This window comes from Capra hircus, unplaced genomic scaffold, assembly GCF_001704415.2.
Source record: "Capra hircus breed San Clemente unplaced genomic scaffold, ASM170441v1, whole genome shotgun sequence".
Classification (NCBI taxonomy): domain Eukaryota; kingdom Metazoa; phylum Chordata; class Mammalia; order Artiodactyla; family Bovidae; genus Capra; species Capra hircus.
Genome location: NW_017189851.1, coordinates 419696 through 440072, shown reverse-complemented (window position 1 = coordinate 440072; position 20377 = coordinate 419696). Strand labels below are relative to the sequence as shown.

Sequence of the window (20377 nt, the reverse complement as noted above, 5' to 3'; positions counted from 1 at the left end):
CTGGGAAGTAGCTCCGGCACATTGCGGACACAGCAAACTTGAGGGGATCAAAAACGGCATCCTAAAGGCACTAGTCCGCTAAGGAGTCCGCCCTGTCCCATAAAGGGAACCTGATCAACCTTGGGTAGAGAGTATTCAGATCATTGAGCCGCCCAGAGGGCGACTGCCAATGCTGGAACAGCACGGTGACACATGCTCTCATCCTTTAGCCAGCCTTTGATGCCGAAAAACCGGGGGAACAGGGCTCGCGGCGTTGGAGCCACACGGTGGATAATTAGCATCCTCGCTATGGCATGGAGCGAAGAAGAGCAAGTTCAAAGGGAACGACAGCGAGGAGGCCCAGAAGGAGGCAACGGGAGGGAGGCGATGAGATGCGCTTGGTGGTCGGGAGAGCTTTTGATGACTTGCCCATTGCTTCCATTTGACCGGCACCACTCACATGGTTCTCATGGGGAGCTGTCGGGCTGAGGCAAATTCCACGGGCACCGCATCGTTAGGAAGCAGTCGCAGGGGAGCACGAGGTCCCTCTTTGCCGTTGCACCTCGCACCCCCGGTACGGTGCTGGGAGACTGCCAAAGAGGCCCTATGGGACATGTTGCATTTATCGCATGGGGCGAGCTGACGGATGTATTAACGAGTTCAGGCAAATCGTGAAAGGGAGACGGTATGGTTCGACTACGTGGGGCCGTACGGGAGGGCAGGACAGACAGCCCCAGCATTGGAATTTGGCTCCCGTCCAGAGTTCCAGCCGTGCCCATCCTGCTGTTCACTCCTGAGCATTAACAATGGCCTGACTGCTGCTCCCCCCCAGCAATTCTCGGCGTGCCACAACACTTGGGCCCAGGGCAGCTGCCATAGTACCGACGGAGCCTGAGTGCACCGCGCGAAGGTTAACACGACGGGGATATGTCCTGCTCCTACCCTTCCGGCGATGGCAGATGCTTGCTCTCCCCTTTGTGCCTGAGAGGGTAATTAGCTGCGAGCGGGGGGATCGATTTCTCTTCCCCTGGCTCGATAGCTCTGATTGGAGCTTTTTAAAACTTCAACCCACTTCAGACGCCAGACAGCTCAGGAAATTGAGAACAAGAGGCCCTCTTGGTCCGTTTTTCTTAGATTACATGATAATTGTTTTTCTCTAATAAGTGTGACTTTAAGGACTTAGGAAGAGCTCGTCCAACTTTAAGTTACGCAAATGCAAGACTCTCAACAAACATGTACTTCCTGCCACCACCTAGTGTCACCCATCACCTCCCTCCTCCTCTCCCTCAACTGCCACACAGTACATACTATCTCGCGGCTGGCGGAAGGCTGGGCTCCTGATCACTACTGGGCTCACCCAGTTCCTGCGGGGACCTGTCCCGTAGCCCAGGGAGGCCTCCCTGTCTTAGCATGGGGCCCCCCCAGGCCCTGCATTTGCCCCGCAGAGGCCTGAGAGAGGAGGAGACGGGGTCCTTGGGGCCTGGTCTCAGCTCTGCCCCTAGGGCAGCTACGGAGAAAGCTCTGGGGCCCAGCAGGGAGACCCCCCTTGGAATCAGGTTTCTTGCTGTGGAAAGAAGGGGGGACACCCCGTTCCTGGACTGTACTGGGGCTGAGTTTAGGGGGTGACTTGAGTATCTTGCGCGATGACTATTACCTCTGACCCCCACCAGGGCTCCGGGCCACTCCCTAGGGGGCAGGGGTCATTTCTTTGTGCAGAAGGGGCTGTTGTCCCAGATCTGGTGATAAGCCTGGATGGACAGCGGACAGTCAGCTGCAGCCCACAATGGGCCGGATGCCACGCACCTGCCCACAAAGGAGGGGGTGGCTCCCACCTCACGTCCCACCGGCAGCCCCGAGATAGCATCGGCCCGGCCGGAGGGCCATCTGTCTTGTCCCACAAAGGCTGAGACAGACCGTGTCAGTGGCAGCCTCCCCGACCGGGTCAGCGGGGCCAGGGGCCTTCCTGGGCCCGGGAGCCGGGGCTCAGGCCCCAGGCTCCTCATCAGCAGCCTTCATTGTTCACAGGGCCAGACAGGTGGGGGCCACACCTAGAGCGGAAGTGGGGAAAGCATCGCCCTCTCTCTGGGGCCACCAGGTCCAGCTTAGCAGCCTCAGCCACACTGGGGCACGTACTCAGGATTTTCCAGGCCCTGGGATGGGGGAGACCAGGGCCTGAGAAGCAGTCAGGGGTGCCTTCCTGCAGGAGGTGGCAGCCAGGTGGAGGACATGATTCAGAGACCCTGCAACCCCCCCGTGCCTCCTCACGCCTGCAGGGAGCTTCTGTGGACCCCAGCTCATAAGGCTCACCCCTCCTCACCTGCTCTCCAGATCTTCTCACTCAAATGCCCAGGAAGGTCCTGCTGGAGCCCTTGGCTGCCCTCACCATCCCTGGTGCAAAGCACTCCTGATGCTTTGGGGCACCTCACACCCTGAACCTTCCTTGGAGCCACCTGGCAGACCCGCCCTGGTGCCCAGAAACCTCCACTCCGAGCACGTGCTTTCAGCACAGGCACCGCCTGTGGGGTTCCGACTGTCCCCACGCTGTCCTCACCCCCACTCCCCAGGTGCGCGCTGTCCTTCCAGCCCTTCCACACCTCCCCACTTGAACTTTGGGGAGAGTCTGGGGCAGGCGAGTTCACTGGCTCGCGCCTGTGCCCCCAGCAGGAGGTGATATGGAGGTGTATGAGCTGCCATGTGGGACCCGCCCCACACCCCCCACCCCCAGCTCTTCCTGGGTTTGGGAAGGGACTCCGCGGCACACGGCGCACATCGGTCGGGTGGGGAGCAGGGTTTATTGGCAGCGCAGACAGTGTAGGGGGCTCCTCGGTCCAGGCCCAGGCGTGGGTGCGTGTGGCCAGCGGTGGCGCAGCAGTCGGGCCCCTGCGCGGGGCCGCCGGGGAGGAAGGTCTGGGAGATCGTGAGGACGGGGGAGGGGGCCTGGCCGCACGGTTCAGCGCCAGTCGCTCGGCTCGGGGGTCGCGTGCTCGGCGGCCAGCGGCGCGCTCGGCGGCCTCCGGCGCGTGGCGCGGGCGCGCAGGCCCCGCAGGCGGCACAGCAGCAGCGCCAGCAGCAGCGCGTGCAGGAGCCCGAGGCCGAGCAGCAGGAGCTGCGCCGCCAGCGCCGCGCGGCAGAGGGCGCTGGGCGGGCAGGCGGCGCGCAGCTCGTCCTCCGCCAGGTAGGGCAGCAGGCGGCCCCGCAGCGCGGGGGGCGCGGCGCAGCGCAGGTCGCGGTAGGGCTCTCGCTCGGGCCGGCCGGCCAGCCAGGCCCGCAGCGGCACCAGGCGGCAGTCGCAGCGCCAGGGGTTGGCGCCCAGGTGCGCGGCGCGGAGCACCGGCAGCGCGTCCAGCAGCCCGGGCGGCAGCGCCGTCAGGTTGTTGCCGGTCAGCACCAGCTCGGTCGTGTCTGGCGGGAAGGCGGCCGGCAGCGAGGCCCACGTCAGGCCGCGGCGCCCGCAGTCCACGAGCGTCCCCGCGCAGCGACACGGGGCGGGACAGCCCGCGGCCGAGCGGCCCGGCGGCGCGAGCAGCAGCAGCAGCAGGCTCAGCGCCCCGCGCGGCCCTGGAAGGCAAGCGCCGCAGTGAGCCCGGCCCGCGGGGTCCCGGGCGGCATCGCCACCGCCCGCGAGCCTTGCCACCCGCCCGCCTGCTGGAAGCGTCCTCCGGGTCTGGCCCGAACCGCTCTGACTGCAGCCCAGAGGACCAAAAGCCTCCCCGCCAGATGTCCTCGGGGAGCGCGCGGCCCGGGCAGACCCCAGACTCACCGAAGCCCATGGCGAGAGGTCGGCGACCGGGCGAGCTCTGGAGCGCCGGGCGGTGGTCGCGGAACAGGGCGATAAGGCCGCCCAGCCCCTCCCCGGCCCTGGTGCGCCTGCCGAACCGACCACAACACGGCCACCCCGCCAGAAATAACCCCGAGGCCGAGCCGCCGGCGCAGATAGAGCGCTATCGCCAGGTCGCCGGCCGACCGGGCTTCCGGCCCCTCGCTCCCGGGGCGCACAGACCATTCGGACACCCTCTTCGACGTTCACCAACATTGTTCTCCTGTCACCAGGACAGGGTGCAGCATTCACAACGGGACACACTGGGGAACGGGGCTCGGGGCCAGGGATCATGCGGGTGGAAGGACGGGGACCAGGGACCCAGAGCGACAGCGCTGCTGCGGAGAGCAGGCCTTCCGCCGCTGATGGGCAAAGGGTGGGCCGGGCCGGGCTGCGGGGGAGGCGCGCGGGCATTCACTGAGAAGCCCGGCCGCGTTACTGTCCCCTGCAGCCAGCTGACCTCCTTAGATCGGGAGGGAGCCTAATCACTTCCGCTCCCAACCTGTGCGCAGAGGTGCCTGGTGAGTGGCGGAAGGGGTAAGAAGGCCCTGGCCCACGGGGGCCCAAAGGGAGGCTCCGAGTAGGGAAACAGGCCAGGGTCCCGGGGATCGGCCCCCCACCCCCACGCTGCCTTGGTTCTCCCGCCCATGTAAATAGGGCCTGGAGTCAGTTCAGTGACCTTCCGGTTGGGGGCAGATCTCAGAAGTCACCACCCAACTCAGATCCAGCGCCTCAAAACCAAAGACGACTGAATGTGGGGGTGCCACCGTCCAGGCCGCTGGGAAGCAGGTACAAACGGGGGGAGGGGCCGATGCTGACAATAAATTAGGGTTGGCTGGGGGCTGTGACCCAGCGTCTCTGAGAACAAGCGGGAAAAAACCAGGTCTGGGCCACTCCGGGGTGGGGGGTCGCGTCCGGGCCTATGGGTGACCCAGACGAATCCGGTGTCGAGTCCAGGCCCGTCGGGGTCCAGGGGTGGGAAGGGCCAGCCCGGACGCCGGCAGCACAGTTATGGCGCGTGGGCTGCGGCCGTCACTGGTCCTGCATCTGCAGCTTCATCTTCTGCAGCATTTCTTGCATCCGCCTTAGCTGGGGGCGGGGCAGGAGCGGCAGGGGGCGGTGTGAGCGAGCGGAGGGCGGGGCCTGCCCCGCGCCCAGCCTGGCTCCGCCCCCACTGCCCGCCCACCAGCCTGGCTCCACCACCCAGCCTGGCCCCTCCCCTCTCCCCGCCCACCCACCATGGCTCCGCCCCTGCTCTCCGCCCACCTCCTCATCTTTCATTCTGATGAGCTTTTCAGTCTCGGCGTCAGGCGTGGGCAGTGGCAGGATGGGTATGGGGCTCTCCATGCGGCTGTCCTGCGTCAGCTTGCTGCAGGGTGGACACCGGGGACGAGGCTGCTGGAGGCCGGGCTGACCCTCGACACCAGCCGGCCCTGGGGCTCTCGCACCTCCGGGCGGGGGCGGGGCGGGGGCGGGGCGGGGCGGGGGGGGGCGGGGCGGGCGGGGCGGGGCGGGGCGGGGCGGGGCGGGGCGGGGCGGGGCGGGGGGCCGCGCACCTGGTCATCTGCTGGATGCACTGCGCGCGGTAGTTTCTCGTAGTGCACGTCGCAGGTCACGTCCTTGAGGTCGTGCATGTGCGTGCGGATTAGCATGTTGCGAAGCTTCACGAAGTCGCAGTGCGCCTGGTTCTCCACTGCGGGCGGGGGCGGCCGGTGAGTGGGCCACCGGTCCAGGGGAGCCTTCCCCCCCAAAGGCTGTGCCCCAGGCCTGGACTCACCCTCCACGATCCCCCAGGGGTACAGACGCCCCCGGACCCGCTGTCCCTTGGCCTCCACCACCGTGTTGCTGCCGATAACAGCGAAGGGTGCGCTCTCCTGGCGGGGGGGGGGGGGGGTGGAGCAGGTGCAAGGGCTCAGCCCAGTTAGCATGGGTGTGAGGTCCGCGGTCCAAGAGGGGCATGGGTAAGCCTCCATGTCCCCAACAATAGCCTCTCCCCAAAAAGAACCTGTTATCCCCACCTTGGGCCTCTCTGTTGCCAGCTGAAGCCAGAGCTGGTGCCGCTTACATGGAGGGCTTTTGCCAGGCTGTGCCCAATCAGATGTACCCTCCCTGCCTAGTACCCCTCCCCCTCCTTCCCCAGAGCAGAGCCTGTGCTGTTAGTGATACCCCTGCTGACTTTGGGGTGAAGGGCCTGCCCTGGTCCTGGCCTAGTGGCCACTTGTCCCCAGCTTGGCTTCTCCATCACCACTCAAAGCCACCTCTTGCCCCCAGAGCTCAGGACTCTGTGAGTTGGGGCATGCACATGCCTGGGGTACGAGAAGGGGGCTGAGTGCAGGGCCAGGGTGGGGCCTGGCCAGTGACTGTGCCCTTGTATCCTGGCAAGCACTCCATGATCCATGAACCACATGGGGCCCAAGCCACACTGGCCAGCAGGGACCTGAGCCATCCCTGGCTAAGGCTCTACAGCCTGGATGAAAGTCTCACGTCCCCCCCGCCCCGTCCCCCGCCCCAGGTCAGACCAGGGCCCCAGCACTTTTCTGCACCCGCTGTACAGTGGCCTCTGGGGTCCCCCCAAGTGATGCAGGCTCACCTTCAGTTCCCGGTCCTGCTGCTTGAAGTCCTCATCCTCGTCCGAGTCGCACTCAGGAAACTGGTACACGTGGATCCCAAACTTGTCAATCTCTTCCCGGATCTGCAGCCAGCGAGGGCTGTCAGGGGAGGGGCCGGCGGCCTCAGTCTCCCCCCACCCCCCCAAAGCCCTGCGCAGACCCCCACCCCCGCAGGCTCACCCGCTCTTTCAGCTTCCGGATCTCCCCTGGGACAAGACAGTCGGCCTTGGCGATGAGGGGCACGATGTTCACCTTCTCATGCAGCGCCTTCATGAAGCCCACGTCCACCGGCCGCAGCCTGTGAGGGGGCCGGGGTGAGGGGCTCGCGGGGCGGGGGGTGGCGGGAGGGGTGCCCGAGGCACGGGCAGGCCGCCTGGCCCGGCGCGGCCACCTACCCGTGCCCGAAAGGGAGATGAAGTACAGGCAGCAGTGCACGCGGTTATCCTGGATGTTCTTGCGGTTGAGGCCGCTCTCGTCCCGGAAGTACTGCTCGAACTGCTGGTCCACGTAGTCAGTGACGGGCTTCCAGCTGGGGGTAGGGGCACGTGAGGCCAGCCGGGCCGGGGGCCGGGGGCTGGGGCAGCCCAGGCAAGCCTTCCTCACCACTCAGAGTTGTTGACGGCGTCCCCGAAGCCCGGCGTGTCCACGATGGTGAGCTTCAGCTTCACCCCCTTCTCTTCGATGTCCACCGTGTGCTTCAGAATCTCAACCGTCTGGCTGATGCGTTCTGCGGCGGGGGGCGGGGGGCGGTTTAGAGTGGCCTCTGCGGCCCTGACTCCTACCCCCGGGCACCCCAGACGCTCCCAGGTTACGTGGCCTGGCGGTGGTCTGGACCCACGCTTCAGGGACAGAGGATCGGGGCTGGACCTGGAAGGAGCCCTTGAAAGGGTCACCCAGCAGGGCCGTGGGGCCCACTCACCCTCGGCACTCAGCAGCTTCCGCTCCTTGTAGAGGTCCGTCAGGAAGAGGCTGTGGACCAACGTGGACTTCCCCAGGCCCGACTCCCCTGCCCACAGATGCAGTGGGGAGGTCAGGTCCCAGGCTCCAGACAGCATGGCTGCCCGTGCCCCTGCCCGCCCTGGGGCCCGGTCCACTCACCGGCCACCATGAGCGTGAAGTCGAAGCCCTTCTTCACAGACTTGCGGTGCACCTGGTTGGGCAGTGTGGCAAAGCCCACGTACTGCTTGTCGACGTCCTGGCGGGGGCAGGGCAGGTCAGGGACACTCCCCGGTTCCCTGGGCAGCCCCGGGCCCTGCCCCTACCGCGCTCAGGCCAGGGAGGCAGCAGGGCAGGGTCCCCCGGGGAAGGGGCATCTCAGTAGCAGCAGCGGGCGAGGGTCTGTGGGCAAAGGACCCCCCTGAGGTGGGAGGCGGGTGGGCGTGAAGGGTAATGGTGCCCTCAAGGGCTTCACAGAGACGGATCTGTGCCCGGAGCGGGGGCAACAGGCACACCCAGTGAGGCCGGTGTCCTTGGGTGGGGGGCAGAGGGCACCAGGACCCGGACCCCTCAGACATGCCCAGGGCCCTCCGAAGCTGGAGAAGCCCCCACCTGAATACTCACCCCTCTGCGAAAGTAGGGGGTGGGAGGCCCCATCTGGCCCCGATCCAGCCGCGGGGGTGGCTGGCTGCAGCAACGGTGGAGCTGGGGCTATTTATAGACAGCAGCCCCTGGCCTCCCCAAGGCCCAGCGCCTAGCCCAGGACCCCAGGGCCCTGCAGCCCCTGTCATATCCCCAGTCCGGGCACCGGGGTGGGCGTGCGCTGACCCACTTTCCGCGCCCCAATCCACACACACCTTGAGCCGCCTCTGGGCCTGGGTCCGCGGCGACAGCAGCGGCTCCACCAGGCGGTCTTGGGGTGCTGCCAGCGAGTCCATCCCCGCCAGCCTGGGACCGTGCGGGCCGCGCTGGGGCCCAGAGGGTCAGGCCCGCCCGCCGCCAGGCGTGTTCTCGCCCCGGGGGGCGCACGGACGCGGGCACCGGGGCCCGGGGCGGGACGGCGCTCACGCGATGCGCGACCCCGAGGCCCCCCTCGAGCCGCGGGTCCGGCCCCAGACGGCCAGCCCCGGGCACAAGCGGGTCCCTACGCCGGACGGGAGCGCGCGGTCTCCGGGAGACGGTCGCCTGGAAATGAGGCCGCGCGGGCGGAGCCACCGGAGCGGAGGAGGGCTGGGCCCAGCTCGGCGGGCGGGCGGGCGGCTGCGCGCGGAGCAGCGCGGCTCGGGCCGTCAGCCCCGCGACTGCACGGCGGGGGCCGGTCCACGGCGGGTCCGCGCCGCCGCGCCCGCCGCCAGAGGGAGCCCCATCCGCGCGCTCCCGCCCGGCCCCCCGAAACTCCCCACAGACGCAGCCCTCCCTGCGCGCCCTGGCCCCCGCCTGTGTCCGGAGAATGCTTACCGCCGCGGCCCCTGAGACCAGCGGGGAGCCTGCGAGGGCAGAGCCCGGCTCCCCACCCAGGCCCGCGTCGGGCCGGAGGGGCGGCCACAGCCCTAGATGCCCGGCCCCCATCTCCTCTGCAAACGCGGAAGCTGTGGCCCCCCCAAACCCGCCGGCCAGCCCTGCTGGCCAGAAAGCTGCTGCCAGCCGAGGGGGGCTGATGGAGCGGACCCCTTCCCCGGGGGCGGGGGGGCACTCTGTCTGAGCTTCCACACTGCCCTCACCCCCAGGATTGGGCAATAGGGAGCCTGGGGGGCTCCAGCCAGCTCTGCCCTCTTGCCTGTGCTACGATGCCAGGGACCACGGGGGTCTCCTGAGCCGCCAAACCCAGCCTCGCCCCCACCCGGCAGGCCCCCACCAGAATCTGAACAGGCCAGACCAACGGGAAGGAGCTGGGCCTCCAAAGAGGTGGACGCGCTCTGAACTCTTGTCAGTAGGGGCGGGAGGCCCCCACACCCTCACCCGCCCTCCCTTCCTGGCTCCCTGCTTAAGGGGCCTCTGTCCCCCAGTCCAGGCTGGAGCTGCTGCCATGGGGCCTGGAGGCTGCTGGCACCTGGGGAGGAGGGGTGGGTCCACCGCTGGGAACAGGGGCGCCTTTCATCCAAGAGGACGGCGGGGGGGCCACAGGCCACAGCCCGGCCCCGTGCCCTGGCTCCGAGAAATCACCCGCCACGTGCACCTGTGGGGGGTCTCCAGCACGAGTATCCCCCAGCCTCCAACCCCGGGCGCCACCTTAGACGCGGCTCCTAGGCCCAGTTCCTGCTGGGTGGACAAGCTAACCTCTCGGGCCCGGGGCACCTCCAAGGACAGAGCCGGGCCTGGCCTCATCTCCCCACACCCTGGGGCCTGACGGGTGCACTGCCCAGACGGCCTTGGTTTGCCCACTGGTAAGGAACAGCCTCGGAGGCCCGGGACAGGGGACAAGCCCAGCCCCTGCCAGCCTGGCCCGCATCCCACCTGACCTGCACAGGGCTGGGGATTCCCTGGGGGTCCCCAAGGAGAGGGCCCTACCGCCGGCTTTGTCTGGTCCTCGAGGCACAACAGACACTCCCGAGGACTCAGTGCCGCGCCCACCTCCTCCCCACCGCCTGGCGCCTGACGCTCTCAAGGCGTTTTCATTCTTAGAATCTCCCCATCGGCTCTGGGGACGGGAGCCAGAGCCAGGGGAACCACCACTTTCGCTGAGAGGGGTTGCGGTGGGGAAGGGTACAGGGGACCACCAGAGCCCCCACCCCGTGACTGAGATGGTGGGCACATAGGAGACCACCAGAGCCCCCCACCCCGTGCCTGAGACGGTGGGCGCACAGGGGACCACCAGAGCCCCCCACCCTGTGCCTGAGACAGTGGGCGCACAGGGGACCATCAGAGCCCCCCCCGACCCCGTGCCTGAGACAGTGGGCGCACAGGGGACCACCAGAGCCCCCACCCCGTGCCTCAGATGGTGGGCACGGAGGGGTCCATCGAGTCCCCCCTCCCCCCAGTGCCTGGAGGGGCGACAGGCTGAGGCTCAGAACGCCAACAATGGAACAGTGAAGACCCACGGGGACCCTGCCCCAAAAGCCTGGCTCCTGGCCCCAATCCTGGGGGGACCCTACATGCCACCCACATCACACCCTCTGCCTCAGGCCCCGGGGGCAGGCATGGGTGAGGCCGGTCCTAGCTGAGCTCCAGATGGGGCAGACACCAGCCCAGAGGGGCTGGAGTCCCAGCAGGGAACCCCAAGTGCCCGCAGGCCCCGGAGTAGGGGGCCGGTCTCCCGGGGCTTGCCCCGTCTCTCCCTGAACAATGGCAGGCTGGCGGGCTGGCCCTGCGCCTCCTGCATTGTTTGACCCGCAGCATGGGCAGGCAGCTCCTGGCCCTGGCTCCCCAGGGAGCCCCTTGCTGGCAGGGTGAAGATGAGAGGCCCCTCCCCACGAGCCTCGCCCGGCCCAGGGCGCAGCCAGCAACTCCCAGCCCCAGCCCCACCTGCCAGGCCGCTCCGCCCACCTGCCACACCTGGGCCAATACTGTGGGGCTCCACCCAGGGTGTGAACCCCCATCCCTGACAAGGGCTGCCAAGGCCACCCTGGTGCCCAAGTCAGCCTTCCTGTTCTGCCCTAAACACGGCTGCGCTCGAGCAGAGAGACCTCAGCCAGCGGGGCTGCCCCAGGGCCCCAAGCTCCCCCGATGCGCCCCCCTCCACGGGGCCTCCTCGATGTTTAAACCTGACCTCAGCCAGGTTCGCAGTGGGTGTCCAGGCAGCCTTCTGTCCAGCCCTGTGCACCTGGAGGGTGGGGGTCCAGGCCAGCCCTTGGGTGAATCAGTTTGTGCCCTCTACGTCTGAAGACCCATGCTGGGCAGGGGGATGACTCAGACCAGGCCCTGGAGGCTCCCAGTCTGGGGAAGAGGCCCCAGGTCAGCCCACTCACATCTCTCAGCGGGAAGAGGATGCAGAGCCGCTGGGTGGGGTGGCCCGAGCAGCCGCCCGCCCGCCGTGTCCGTGTGGGGCCACTCGGGGTCGGCCCTGGCTGCTGGACGCAGACCCCTACCCCCGCCCCTGGCCTTCCATGACCAGGGGCTCCCTCAGGACCCCCCCGCCCGCGGTCTCGGGCCAGTTCAACAAGGAGAGACCGGCGCCGGACCAGTGGGAGGGGGCACCCGGCCCATCCCCCATCGGGCAGGGGCCCACGCGGCGCAAGCCAGGGTGGGGATCCAGGACCGCGCACGGCGCCCCCGCCGCCCCGCAGCGCCCGGGCTGACGATCGGCTGTCGCGACAGGGCGGGACGGCGGCGGGCGGGGGCGGGGTCGCGCGGGCGCCGCGGCGCTGTTGGCACAATGGGCGGCAGCGGGCCGGGGGAGCGGCGGCGCACGCGTACCTGCTTGTCCTCTGCGGGCGCGGGTCGGGTCGGGGGTCGGGTCGGGGTCCAGGGCGGGCCGGCGGGCGGGAGAGAGACCAAGACACGCGATGAGAGGCGCGCGGGCGGCGGGGACAAAGGCGCGCGCGCGCGCGGGCGGGCGGGCGCCGGGCTCACCTGGGGTCGCCAGCTTGCTCTTGTACCGCAGGCCTGTGCTCATGGTGGCCGCCGGGGGGACGCGCGCGCGGGCGGGGCGGCGACGAGCCGAGGCCAAGGCCGGGCTGCGGGGTGACCGGCCCCTCCGCGCCGCCGCCCGCCCCGCCCGCGCGCCCGCCAGCCAATCGGCGCCCGCCGCGCCCACGCGCGACCCGGCGCGGCCGGCGGGGGAGGGACCCGGGCGCCCCCACCGCCCCGCGCCGCGGCCTGGGCCGACGCCCTCCCTTCCCGCCGGCCGGGCGCCGGGGCACCCGAGACCCGCACTGCGCCCGGCCCCGTGACCGCGGCCGCTGTTCACCCCCCTCCTCCCTGCCCAGGGCCCCCGGCCCCCCAACACCGTCCCTGCCCAATCCCCGGCCCCCTACCCAGACCCCGGCTCTGACTCCTCCCCTGTCGTGGGACCCCCGTCCACACCTGACCTCTGATCATCCTTGGTGTGGCCCCCCCCGCGTAAAGCCCGCCCCCAGAGGCTCGGGCCTCATACATGCTCCGCCACTACGCTCCGCGGGTAGGCTCTGCGCAGCTGAGGTCAGGGCATGCCCCCCCCACCTCATCAGGATGGATGCCAGGGGCTTTGGCCTGCGGAGCCCCACTCCTGCCCTGTCCGCGGAAAGCCTGATGCCTGGCGCCCGGCCAGCCCCGGCTCCTCTCCTGCAGCTGTTGGCGGCTGTGCCCGGCTTTGCAAGCGCTCACACCCGGGCAGCCGGCTGCCCCAGTTCCAGGATCCTGGGTAAGGGGTGAGGATGAGCTGCCATCCCGGACAGGGGGCCTGGCACCCACCCTCAGCCCTGCACCCCCAGGCCCACCCCAGCACCCTGTGCCCTGCACGCCCACAGGTGGGCCCGCTGAGACCACCCTGAGAGGGGCCCCGGGCACTGTGAAGGCGGGCAGGGTCTGCACCCCACGTAGGCTGAGGTCTCCCCAGGCCGGTCTCCTCGACAGGCCTCTCCTGTGTCTCCATCACTGCCACGCTCCCAGTGACACTCCCAGGGGCCCTCAGCCTGGACTTCCCGGGAGCGCCCCCAGGAGGCACGTCTGGGGCTCTCAGTCCCTCAGGGAGGGACGTCGGGCCTGTGGTCAGCAGCCCCCCAGGTGAGGGCCCCTCCACGGGGGAGGGGGGAGCCCCACCCTGCCCCGCCCTCCTGCGCCCTGGGGCCTCTGCTGGCCTGTGGGCTCCACCATCTCTGAGTGCCAGCCCTGGGCAGACTGTGGCCCCTCACAGTGTGAAAGTCAGGGGGCAGCGCCGTCACTGTCGCCCGGCTGGTCGGGGTCCCCTCCCCCGGGGCCTCCACCCGGTCCAGCACGAGCTGTAGGGTCAGTCCACTCCCCACCCTGCCCCAGGCCCTGGGGCCAGAGCGTTGGAATTCAGGACTTGCACCCGCTCCCAGATGACCTCATGCCTCACAGGGCCCTGGAGCTGTGCCTTGAAGTTCTTGTGCTGAGGGCCTTCCCAGTGGCCCCGAGGTTGAGACACTGTGCTTTCCCTGCAGGGGGCTCGGGTTCCATCCCTGGTTTGAAGCTAAGGTCCCCCATGCCATGCCGCCAAAAAAAATACTGAATCTTTTTTTTAAGATTTTGGCAGTGAAACACAACTGCTCCCGTGAACTGGAATAAATAGAGACCACGGTGAACGAATATATTGCTTTAGGATTGGCTTTGTCACCAGAGTTTGAAAGCCTTTCTTTCAGAGCTTTAGGGAGTTCGGGATTGTGGGTAAAGGCGTGGGGCCAGAGGGGACGCTTGGAGTGCAAGGCAGGACTTCTGAGCCTTCAGCTGCCCTGGGGGCCTCTGTGGAAACCCCATCTCAGGGCACCTGGAGCTTAGCAAAGCGGTTGCATCCGGCAGTGAGAACGGACACTTCAAAAGTTAGCACCAACTGGCCCAGGCAAGCCTGAGATCCGGAGGACGGGCTAATCTGCCCTGTCCTGGGTGTCTGGGAGGGGCTCCAGGCAGCCCTTGGTCAGGGAGTTTGAACTCGGCCCTGAGGGGACTGGACTGCCAGAAGGGCCCAGCTTGGCAGGTGACAGGTTTTAGAACAATCCTGTAGACAGAGATGGGGAGGGTGGGACACCACAGAGGCAGCTCTTTTCTCTTCTAAGTGTGCTCCAGGGGAGCGTGGGGGTCAGCAAAGGTGGGCTGCAGCTCAGTCTTGGGCCTGGAAACCCCGCCTGGAGCTGACGGCGAGAGGGCCTGGAGCCGCCCCAGGACTCCCGAGGGCAGGCCCGGGTCAGGCCCCTGGTGGAATACCCAGGGGTGAGTGGCCGCGGGCTGCGGGGCGGGAAGCGGGTGGGGTCTGCTCCCCTCCAACCTGTGCTTGAGTCCAGGGGACACCCCGAACCCTGCCACAGAGGCAGGGCCGCCCCTCCAGCTGAGAGACCCTGAGGCACAGATCACGGCTCCGCTGCCCGAGCAAGCGCGGAGGCTTCGGCCGGTGATCCACAGGCCCGCCTTCTGCTCTGCCAGGTGGGGTGGCAGGGGGGCCGCTTCCGGTTTCTCCAGCCTGGGTGCTGCCAACTGACCACCTGGTGCAACCCTTCCACGGCCCCTGCCCACCACAGGTCGCGAAAATTTAAGTCCATGATTTTCCTTTTTAAAGGAAAACCCAGCCTCCTGGGCCGGGGGGAGCAGGTCTGAGCCCGCCCCCACCGCCGGAGCAGGAGGGCTGGCAGTGAGACGCTCCCTGGTGGGAAGAACGCTACTTTCTAATTCACAAGAAAAAGAAGGTAACGAGTGAAAAAATAAGCTACACCCAGAAAAATCTGCTCAACCAGCTTGGGCTACAAATAGCTTGACGCTTTTCAGAAAAACAACAAAAAAAACCTGTTTTTATTTCGGAAGTTCTCCAGAGGCCACACTTAGCTGCTGCTGAATCGTCCTTCCTGTCACCGTAGACGCGTGGGCATCTGCGGCCACGTGGGCATTGGTGCCTCTGTATAAGCCCCACGCCCGGAGGGGTCGGATGCGAGACACGGCAGCCTGTCCAGGGCACTGGGGACCACTGGCAACACACTCCAGAACGTTCGGTCCGTCTGAGGCCAGGGACGAGGGCAGAGGCCGAGCTGGACACAGCTTGGCCATCGCCACCCCATCTCTGGGCTGCGGGCCACACTGGCCCCTGGGGGGTCAGACCACCTCTTTGAAGAAAGGGCCACCGGGAGAGGAGAAGAAACACAGTGCCCTTCACGGGGACACAGAAGGACCATAGTCAGCTCAAAGTGGAGTTAACCCACCGACAGCACCTTCGTGACGTGCAGGACGCCCCCTTCCCTGCGTCCCAGCCCGCTCAGAGCCTCAGACCCTTCAAGGCTGGGGCCCCCGTCCTCAGTGACAGCATGGGGCTCAGGACAGACCCCCCCATCCCCGCTCGGCACACAGGGGCTGTGATTCCCGCAGCCCATCCCCACTGGCCCGAGGGTGGTGCCCTGGGTCACTCACTCATGCAGTCTGTGCCCGGGTGTGGGGCCACCCTGCAGGGCAGGCCCTGGTCAGGCTCAGTGCTGGCCCAAGAGAAGGACCCACGGCGCCGACGGATGGGGGCACGCTGCTCAGGCCCCCACGGTGAGCACCCCCGCGCCCCGCCCCTTCCCCACTGCCCGGCCACCTCCCGCATCCCGCCCCGTCGGCCATGCGTTGCCTGCCAGCTTCTGGCTCAGGACTGTCCCCCTCTGAGGTCCCCGCTTGTCAGTGTGATGCTGGGGCCGTTGTGGGGGGTGCCCAGGCTGGGGTCCGGGGGTCCTCTTCTCCCAGGGGGTTCCTGGTGTGCAGGAAGGTGTCACCCTCCCCCACCCCCAAACCCTGAGGGTGAGGGGCACAGCGTGCTTTGCGGGCCTCCCGCCTGCTCAGCCCTGCTGGGGGCGGGCACCGTGCCTGGGCACAGACCGGGAAGCAGGGTTCAGAGGGCAGGAGGACAAAGGAAGGCCTGAGCGAGGGCCCTGAGGCAGCAGGCAGGCCTCGGCCCGGGTCGGGGTGTGGCTGTCCTGTGCTGTGGGCCTCAGCCCCGCCCGCCCTGGACCCCAGGGTGCCCTCTGCCCAGACAGGCCGGCAAGGGGGCCGTGGGGACAGCTGCCCGCAACGCAGAGGGCGAGGGGCTTGCGGCACTGCAGTGACTCAGCCAGTGGGCGCTGCTGACCAGGGCCAGGGCCCCTCACCAAGTGCAGGCAAGTCTGGGGCTTCACGGTGACCCAGACCCAGGCTCGCCCTCCCCCATAACCACCTCTACCCTCCAGGGAAGGCTGGGTGTTGGGGTTCCAAAGGCTGGGGCCCCGCGCCCCGCGGTATCCCAGCCCCATGTCCGTCCTGGGGTCATCAGGCCAGGGACGAGTGAGGAAACCCCCTGGGAGTGAACAGCGTGGCCGTGGCTGCGGGCGGCCAGCCTTGGGCATCCAAGGAAGGGCAGGAAGGCCCCGGGGTCTCGGCTCAGTCCTTCCTGCCCCTCGTTCTGGCCACAGGCCGCGGGGGGCTCCTCTGCAGAGCTCTGCCCGCCCCAGGCAGCCGACTGAAGGGACCCATGCTGGGCCCCTCTAGTCGGGGGCAGCAGGAGCTCCCGCGCCTCCGTCAGCAGTGGCTTGGAGTCGGGGAAAGCCCAGCCTGAGCACTTCTGGCCGCTGACCCGCTGGGCTGAGCGAGCCGGGCCCGGGGCCCCCGAGCGGGACCACCAGGGGGCAGGCATTGCCAGGACTCCCTCCGGTCCCGCGAGCTCTTGCCAAAGGCTGGTTTTTGCAGCCATGACTCTGCACAAGCGCCCTGAGGTGCCGGCACTCCCTGAGGGGTCCTGGACCGTCTCACCCCAGAGCACTCACCCCGTGGACAGCTGGGCCTGGCCTCCTGGGCAGGATGCGCAGCTGAAGGCTAACCCGGTCCTCCCAGCGGGCGCCCTGCGGGGCGCCACACAGCAGCACGGGGAGGCGCACCAAGTCTCAGCATTTGCTGCTGAGCTCTGGGCACCGAAGCGCTTCTCTTTTCCCCGTAAAGTTTCAGTTTTATGTTTTAAATTTAAGTCCATGATTTTACTTTGAGCTCGTTCTTATATAAGGTACAAGAGGTTGGCCGACGTTTTTGATGGCTTGTGGGCGTCCACTTGCTCCCAAAGCATTTGCTGGCTCCTTCCTTGTTGAAGTGCTTTTGAACTTGGTTAGGGGACTTCCCTGGTGGCTTAAATTCTGCCTTGCAGTGCAGGAGACCTGGGTTCAATCCTTGGTTCAGAAACTGAAATCCCATGTGGCAAAAAAAAAAATAATAATAATAATAAAATAAAATAAAAAGAAACAGATGTTTGTAATTTGGGTAAGTCCCAATTTACTGATTTTTCGTTTTCTACCTCAAGCTTCTTTTGTTCTCTCCAAGAAATCTTGGCCTACTCACCCCAAGGCCATGGACCATACTCTCTCTCTCTTCACTAAGCTTTGTATTTTCAGCACTGTCTTCAGGACTGTGATCCGTCGTGAATTCATTTGCATGTCTGGTGTCAGGTAGAGACCAAAGTTTGCCCAATTGTTCTAGCACCATCTGTGGAAACAATTGAATCTTCCCCACTGAACTGCCGTGACACCTCTGATGAAACTGAAGGTTTCAGCTTTCTTGTGGATCTTGTTCTGAACTCCAGTCTGTTGTGAAATGACCCTCTGTTGCTGCAGAACAATTTGAAGCCTAGTGACTGAACACATCAGTTTCAGTTCAGCTCAGGCGCTCAGTCGGGTCCAACTCTTTGAGACGCCACGAACCGCAGCACGCCAGGCCTCCCTGTCCATCACCAACTCCCGCAGTTCACTCAAACTCACGTCCATTGAGTCGCTGATGCCATCCAGCTACCTTATCTTCTGTCGTCCCCTTCTCCTCCCGCCTTCAGTCTTTCCCAGCATCAGGGTCTTTTCCAGTGAGTCAGTTCTTCGCATCCGGTGGCCAAAGTATTGGAGCTTCAGCTTCAGCATCAGTTCTTCCAATGAATATTCAGGACTGATCTCCTTTAGGATGGACTGGTTGGATCTCCTTGCAGTCCAAGGGACTCTCAAGAGTCTTCTCCAGCACCACAGTTCAGAAGCATCAGTTCTTCGGCGCTCAGCCTTCTTTATGGTCCAACATCAGTGTGGTCATTCTTGAATCTCTCGTGGTTCCTGTGGGTCAGAACCTCGGGAAGGCTCAGCTGGGTCAGCCGTGTGATTTCAGCACCTGCCTCTGAGGCTGCCGGCTGGACGCCTCCCTTGAGCCCTGGGGCTTCTCCCCACCACATCTGGGGGGCTGGCCCACATCCTGGCCACACAGGGGCCTCGAGCCCCGGGGAGGTTGTGCGGCGTCCCCTGTCCTGTCATCCGCTGCTGGAGACGGCGTGAGCACCCTCACGTTCACGGGGCGTCGCGGCTCCAGGAGAAGGTGTGGCTGGAAGACTCCCCAGGCCTGTCTTTAAAAAATAAAACCTGTAAGCACTCCTCTTTCCTGGCCAGTCCTCTCTCTGCTCACAGCCTGGGTGATGGACGCTGACCTGTCTCCGGCCAGCGGCCGGGGGTGGACTAGGGCGGGGGGTGGGGGACGGCCCCGTCGAGGTGAGTCCCCTGAGGCCTGCAGGACAGCGGGGAGGAGTGGCTGTCCGAGGCGCGTGGTGGGGCGTGGGGGTGGGCGTGGGACCTATAGACCCCGGTGCCTCCGAGACCTCTTACTGGGTATGGCCTGGGCCCCACGGGGATGCATCCGGGGCATGTGGCCAGGCTCAGGGACAGGAGAGCCCAGCCCAGCCCGTGGCCACGTGGCTCTGAGTCAGGACAGAGCCCCACACGGCATGTTTGGCTTGGCCAGGGTTTCTAGGGAGGACACCAGAGCCGAGGGCGACGTCTCAGGCTCGGGGGGGCGCCGAGTGAGGGGGTACGCTCCGGGCCAGGGCCACCCAAGAGTCTGGCCACTGCGGACCAGCCCAACGCGTGCTGTCAGGGCAGCTGGGGTGGGGCACCGGGAGGCGTTTTGGGGCTCTGTCTGGGGCGTTGACACCCTGCCCCCACTCCAGGGCTCGGAGAATCCGGCACCATTTCCATTCTCCCTGCCTGCATGGCCGCCTCTGCTTCCCCACCCATGGATCCAAGGAGACCCTTCCGAGCCCCTGCTGGCGGCTGGCAAGGGGCAGGGTCCTCCCCAGAGGGGCCGCGCCGCCTGCAGCACACTGCTGGCCCCGCGGGTCATCTCGACGATGGCGGAGCTGCTCTGGGAACCTCGGGGCTGACCTCCGGGCCGCTCCCACCACGGGGTCCTTGCTCAGCCCCAGGCGCCTCTGGTTTTTGTTTTCACTTGCCTGTGCGGACAGTGCCTGGTGCTGGAGCCTGTGAAGGGGGTGCGGAAGTAGCTGGGGACCGCCCAGGGCTGCTGGGTCCTCAACCCCCCTGGCAGCGGCTAGGGACGGTCTTGGGGGTCCCTGGACAGCCCCCAGCGGACCACTCCACTCCAGCCCGGTTTACCGTCTAACGTGCGGGGTCCCCACCTACCAGCGGATCTGAATCCCGAGCCACTGTTGCGGGCCCCTCCCCTCTCGCTCCACGTCCAGCGCGGACTCTGCTTCAGCAATGCGCCCACGGTTCCTCACGGAAGCCCAGCACCTAGCACCCCCACCCCGGGATTCAGTGGCGGGAGCCCCTTCCTGATGGGCTGGGTGCTGCAAGCCTGAGGCTGGGGCATTTCTGTCTCCTTGGCGAGCGTCCACCATGATCTCCCCGCATCCTCACCTCTGTGTGTCTGCGTCCCGACCTCCTGTCTCAAAAGGTCCTGGGTTCTGTTGGGTTGGGGCCCCACCCTAGTGACCTTTTTTCGCTCAGCCCACCTGCAAACACGGTCACATTCTGAGTGCTGGGGTTGGGGCTTCAACACTTGGACCTGGGGACACAGCCCAGCCCACGACACCACCCAAGGCCACCTGCTCTGTGCCCCTCTGGCTCGGACCTGGGTCTGACCTCACCTCCGCAGGGGGGACTCCTGCGACCCCGTGTGGTTCAGGCCTCAGGCTGTACCCTCGCAGTACACACGGCCCCACCCGGGAGCTGAGCCCTGGCTCCCACGCCAGCCCCAGCCAACAGGCTGCCTCACCTCCCTTGGAAACACCAAGCTCGCCCCAGGCCCCTGCCCGCGCGCTCTATTGAGACAATTCATCACCACCCAACTTACCACCTAGCCTGTGCGTTCAGAGGTTTCCAGGGCGTGCACAGGGCTGAGGAGCCATTGCCACAAGCATGACAGGAAGGCGTCCTATGGAGGCGTAGTTCACAGGCCAGGGGGCCTCCCTCACACAGGGTGCCACTCCAAGAGCTTCAGACCTTCCAAAGCCGGGCCTCTATCACCCAAAGGAACCCGTTCGCGGGCACCACCCTCCCTGGGCCCTGGTCACCACGGGTCTGCACATCTGCCCGCTCTGGACGTTGCCTACAGGTGGAATCACACAATACGTAGCCCTCTCTGAGGTCCAGCTCTCGAGGCCGCCACGCGCGGCCTGTGTCGGGACTTCGCCGCATTGACTGAG

The 20377-nt window shown here is 66.6% G+C and overlaps 2 protein-coding genes across 2 annotated transcripts; both read right to left on the bottom strand.

Moving 5' to 3' along the window:
* Positions 1–2760: 2760 nt before the first annotated feature.
* Positions 2761–4232, bottom strand: GP1BB (glycoprotein Ib platelet beta subunit). The gene has a single exon (XM_018044867.1). It carries the CDS (start codon positions 4208–4210, stop codon positions 2930–2932), a length of 1281 nt encoding a protein of 426 aa, XP_017900356.1. The 5' UTR covers positions 4211–4232; the 3' UTR covers positions 2761–2929.
* SEPT5 (septin 5) lies at positions 3998–11972 on the bottom strand. Its single transcript, XM_018044868.1, is given in 14 exon segments — positions 3998–4885; positions 5063–5165; positions 5353–5387; positions 5389–5489; positions 5574–5670; positions 6387–6488; positions 6586–6703; positions 6801–6816; positions 6819–6934; positions 7009–7132; positions 7325–7411; positions 7504–7600; positions 11695–11705; positions 11851–11972. Coding segments are annotated over 14 exon segments (1107 nt in total). The 5' UTR covers positions 11894–11972; the 3' UTR covers positions 3998–4828.
* Between the last annotated feature and the right edge of the window lie 8405 nt (positions 11973–20377).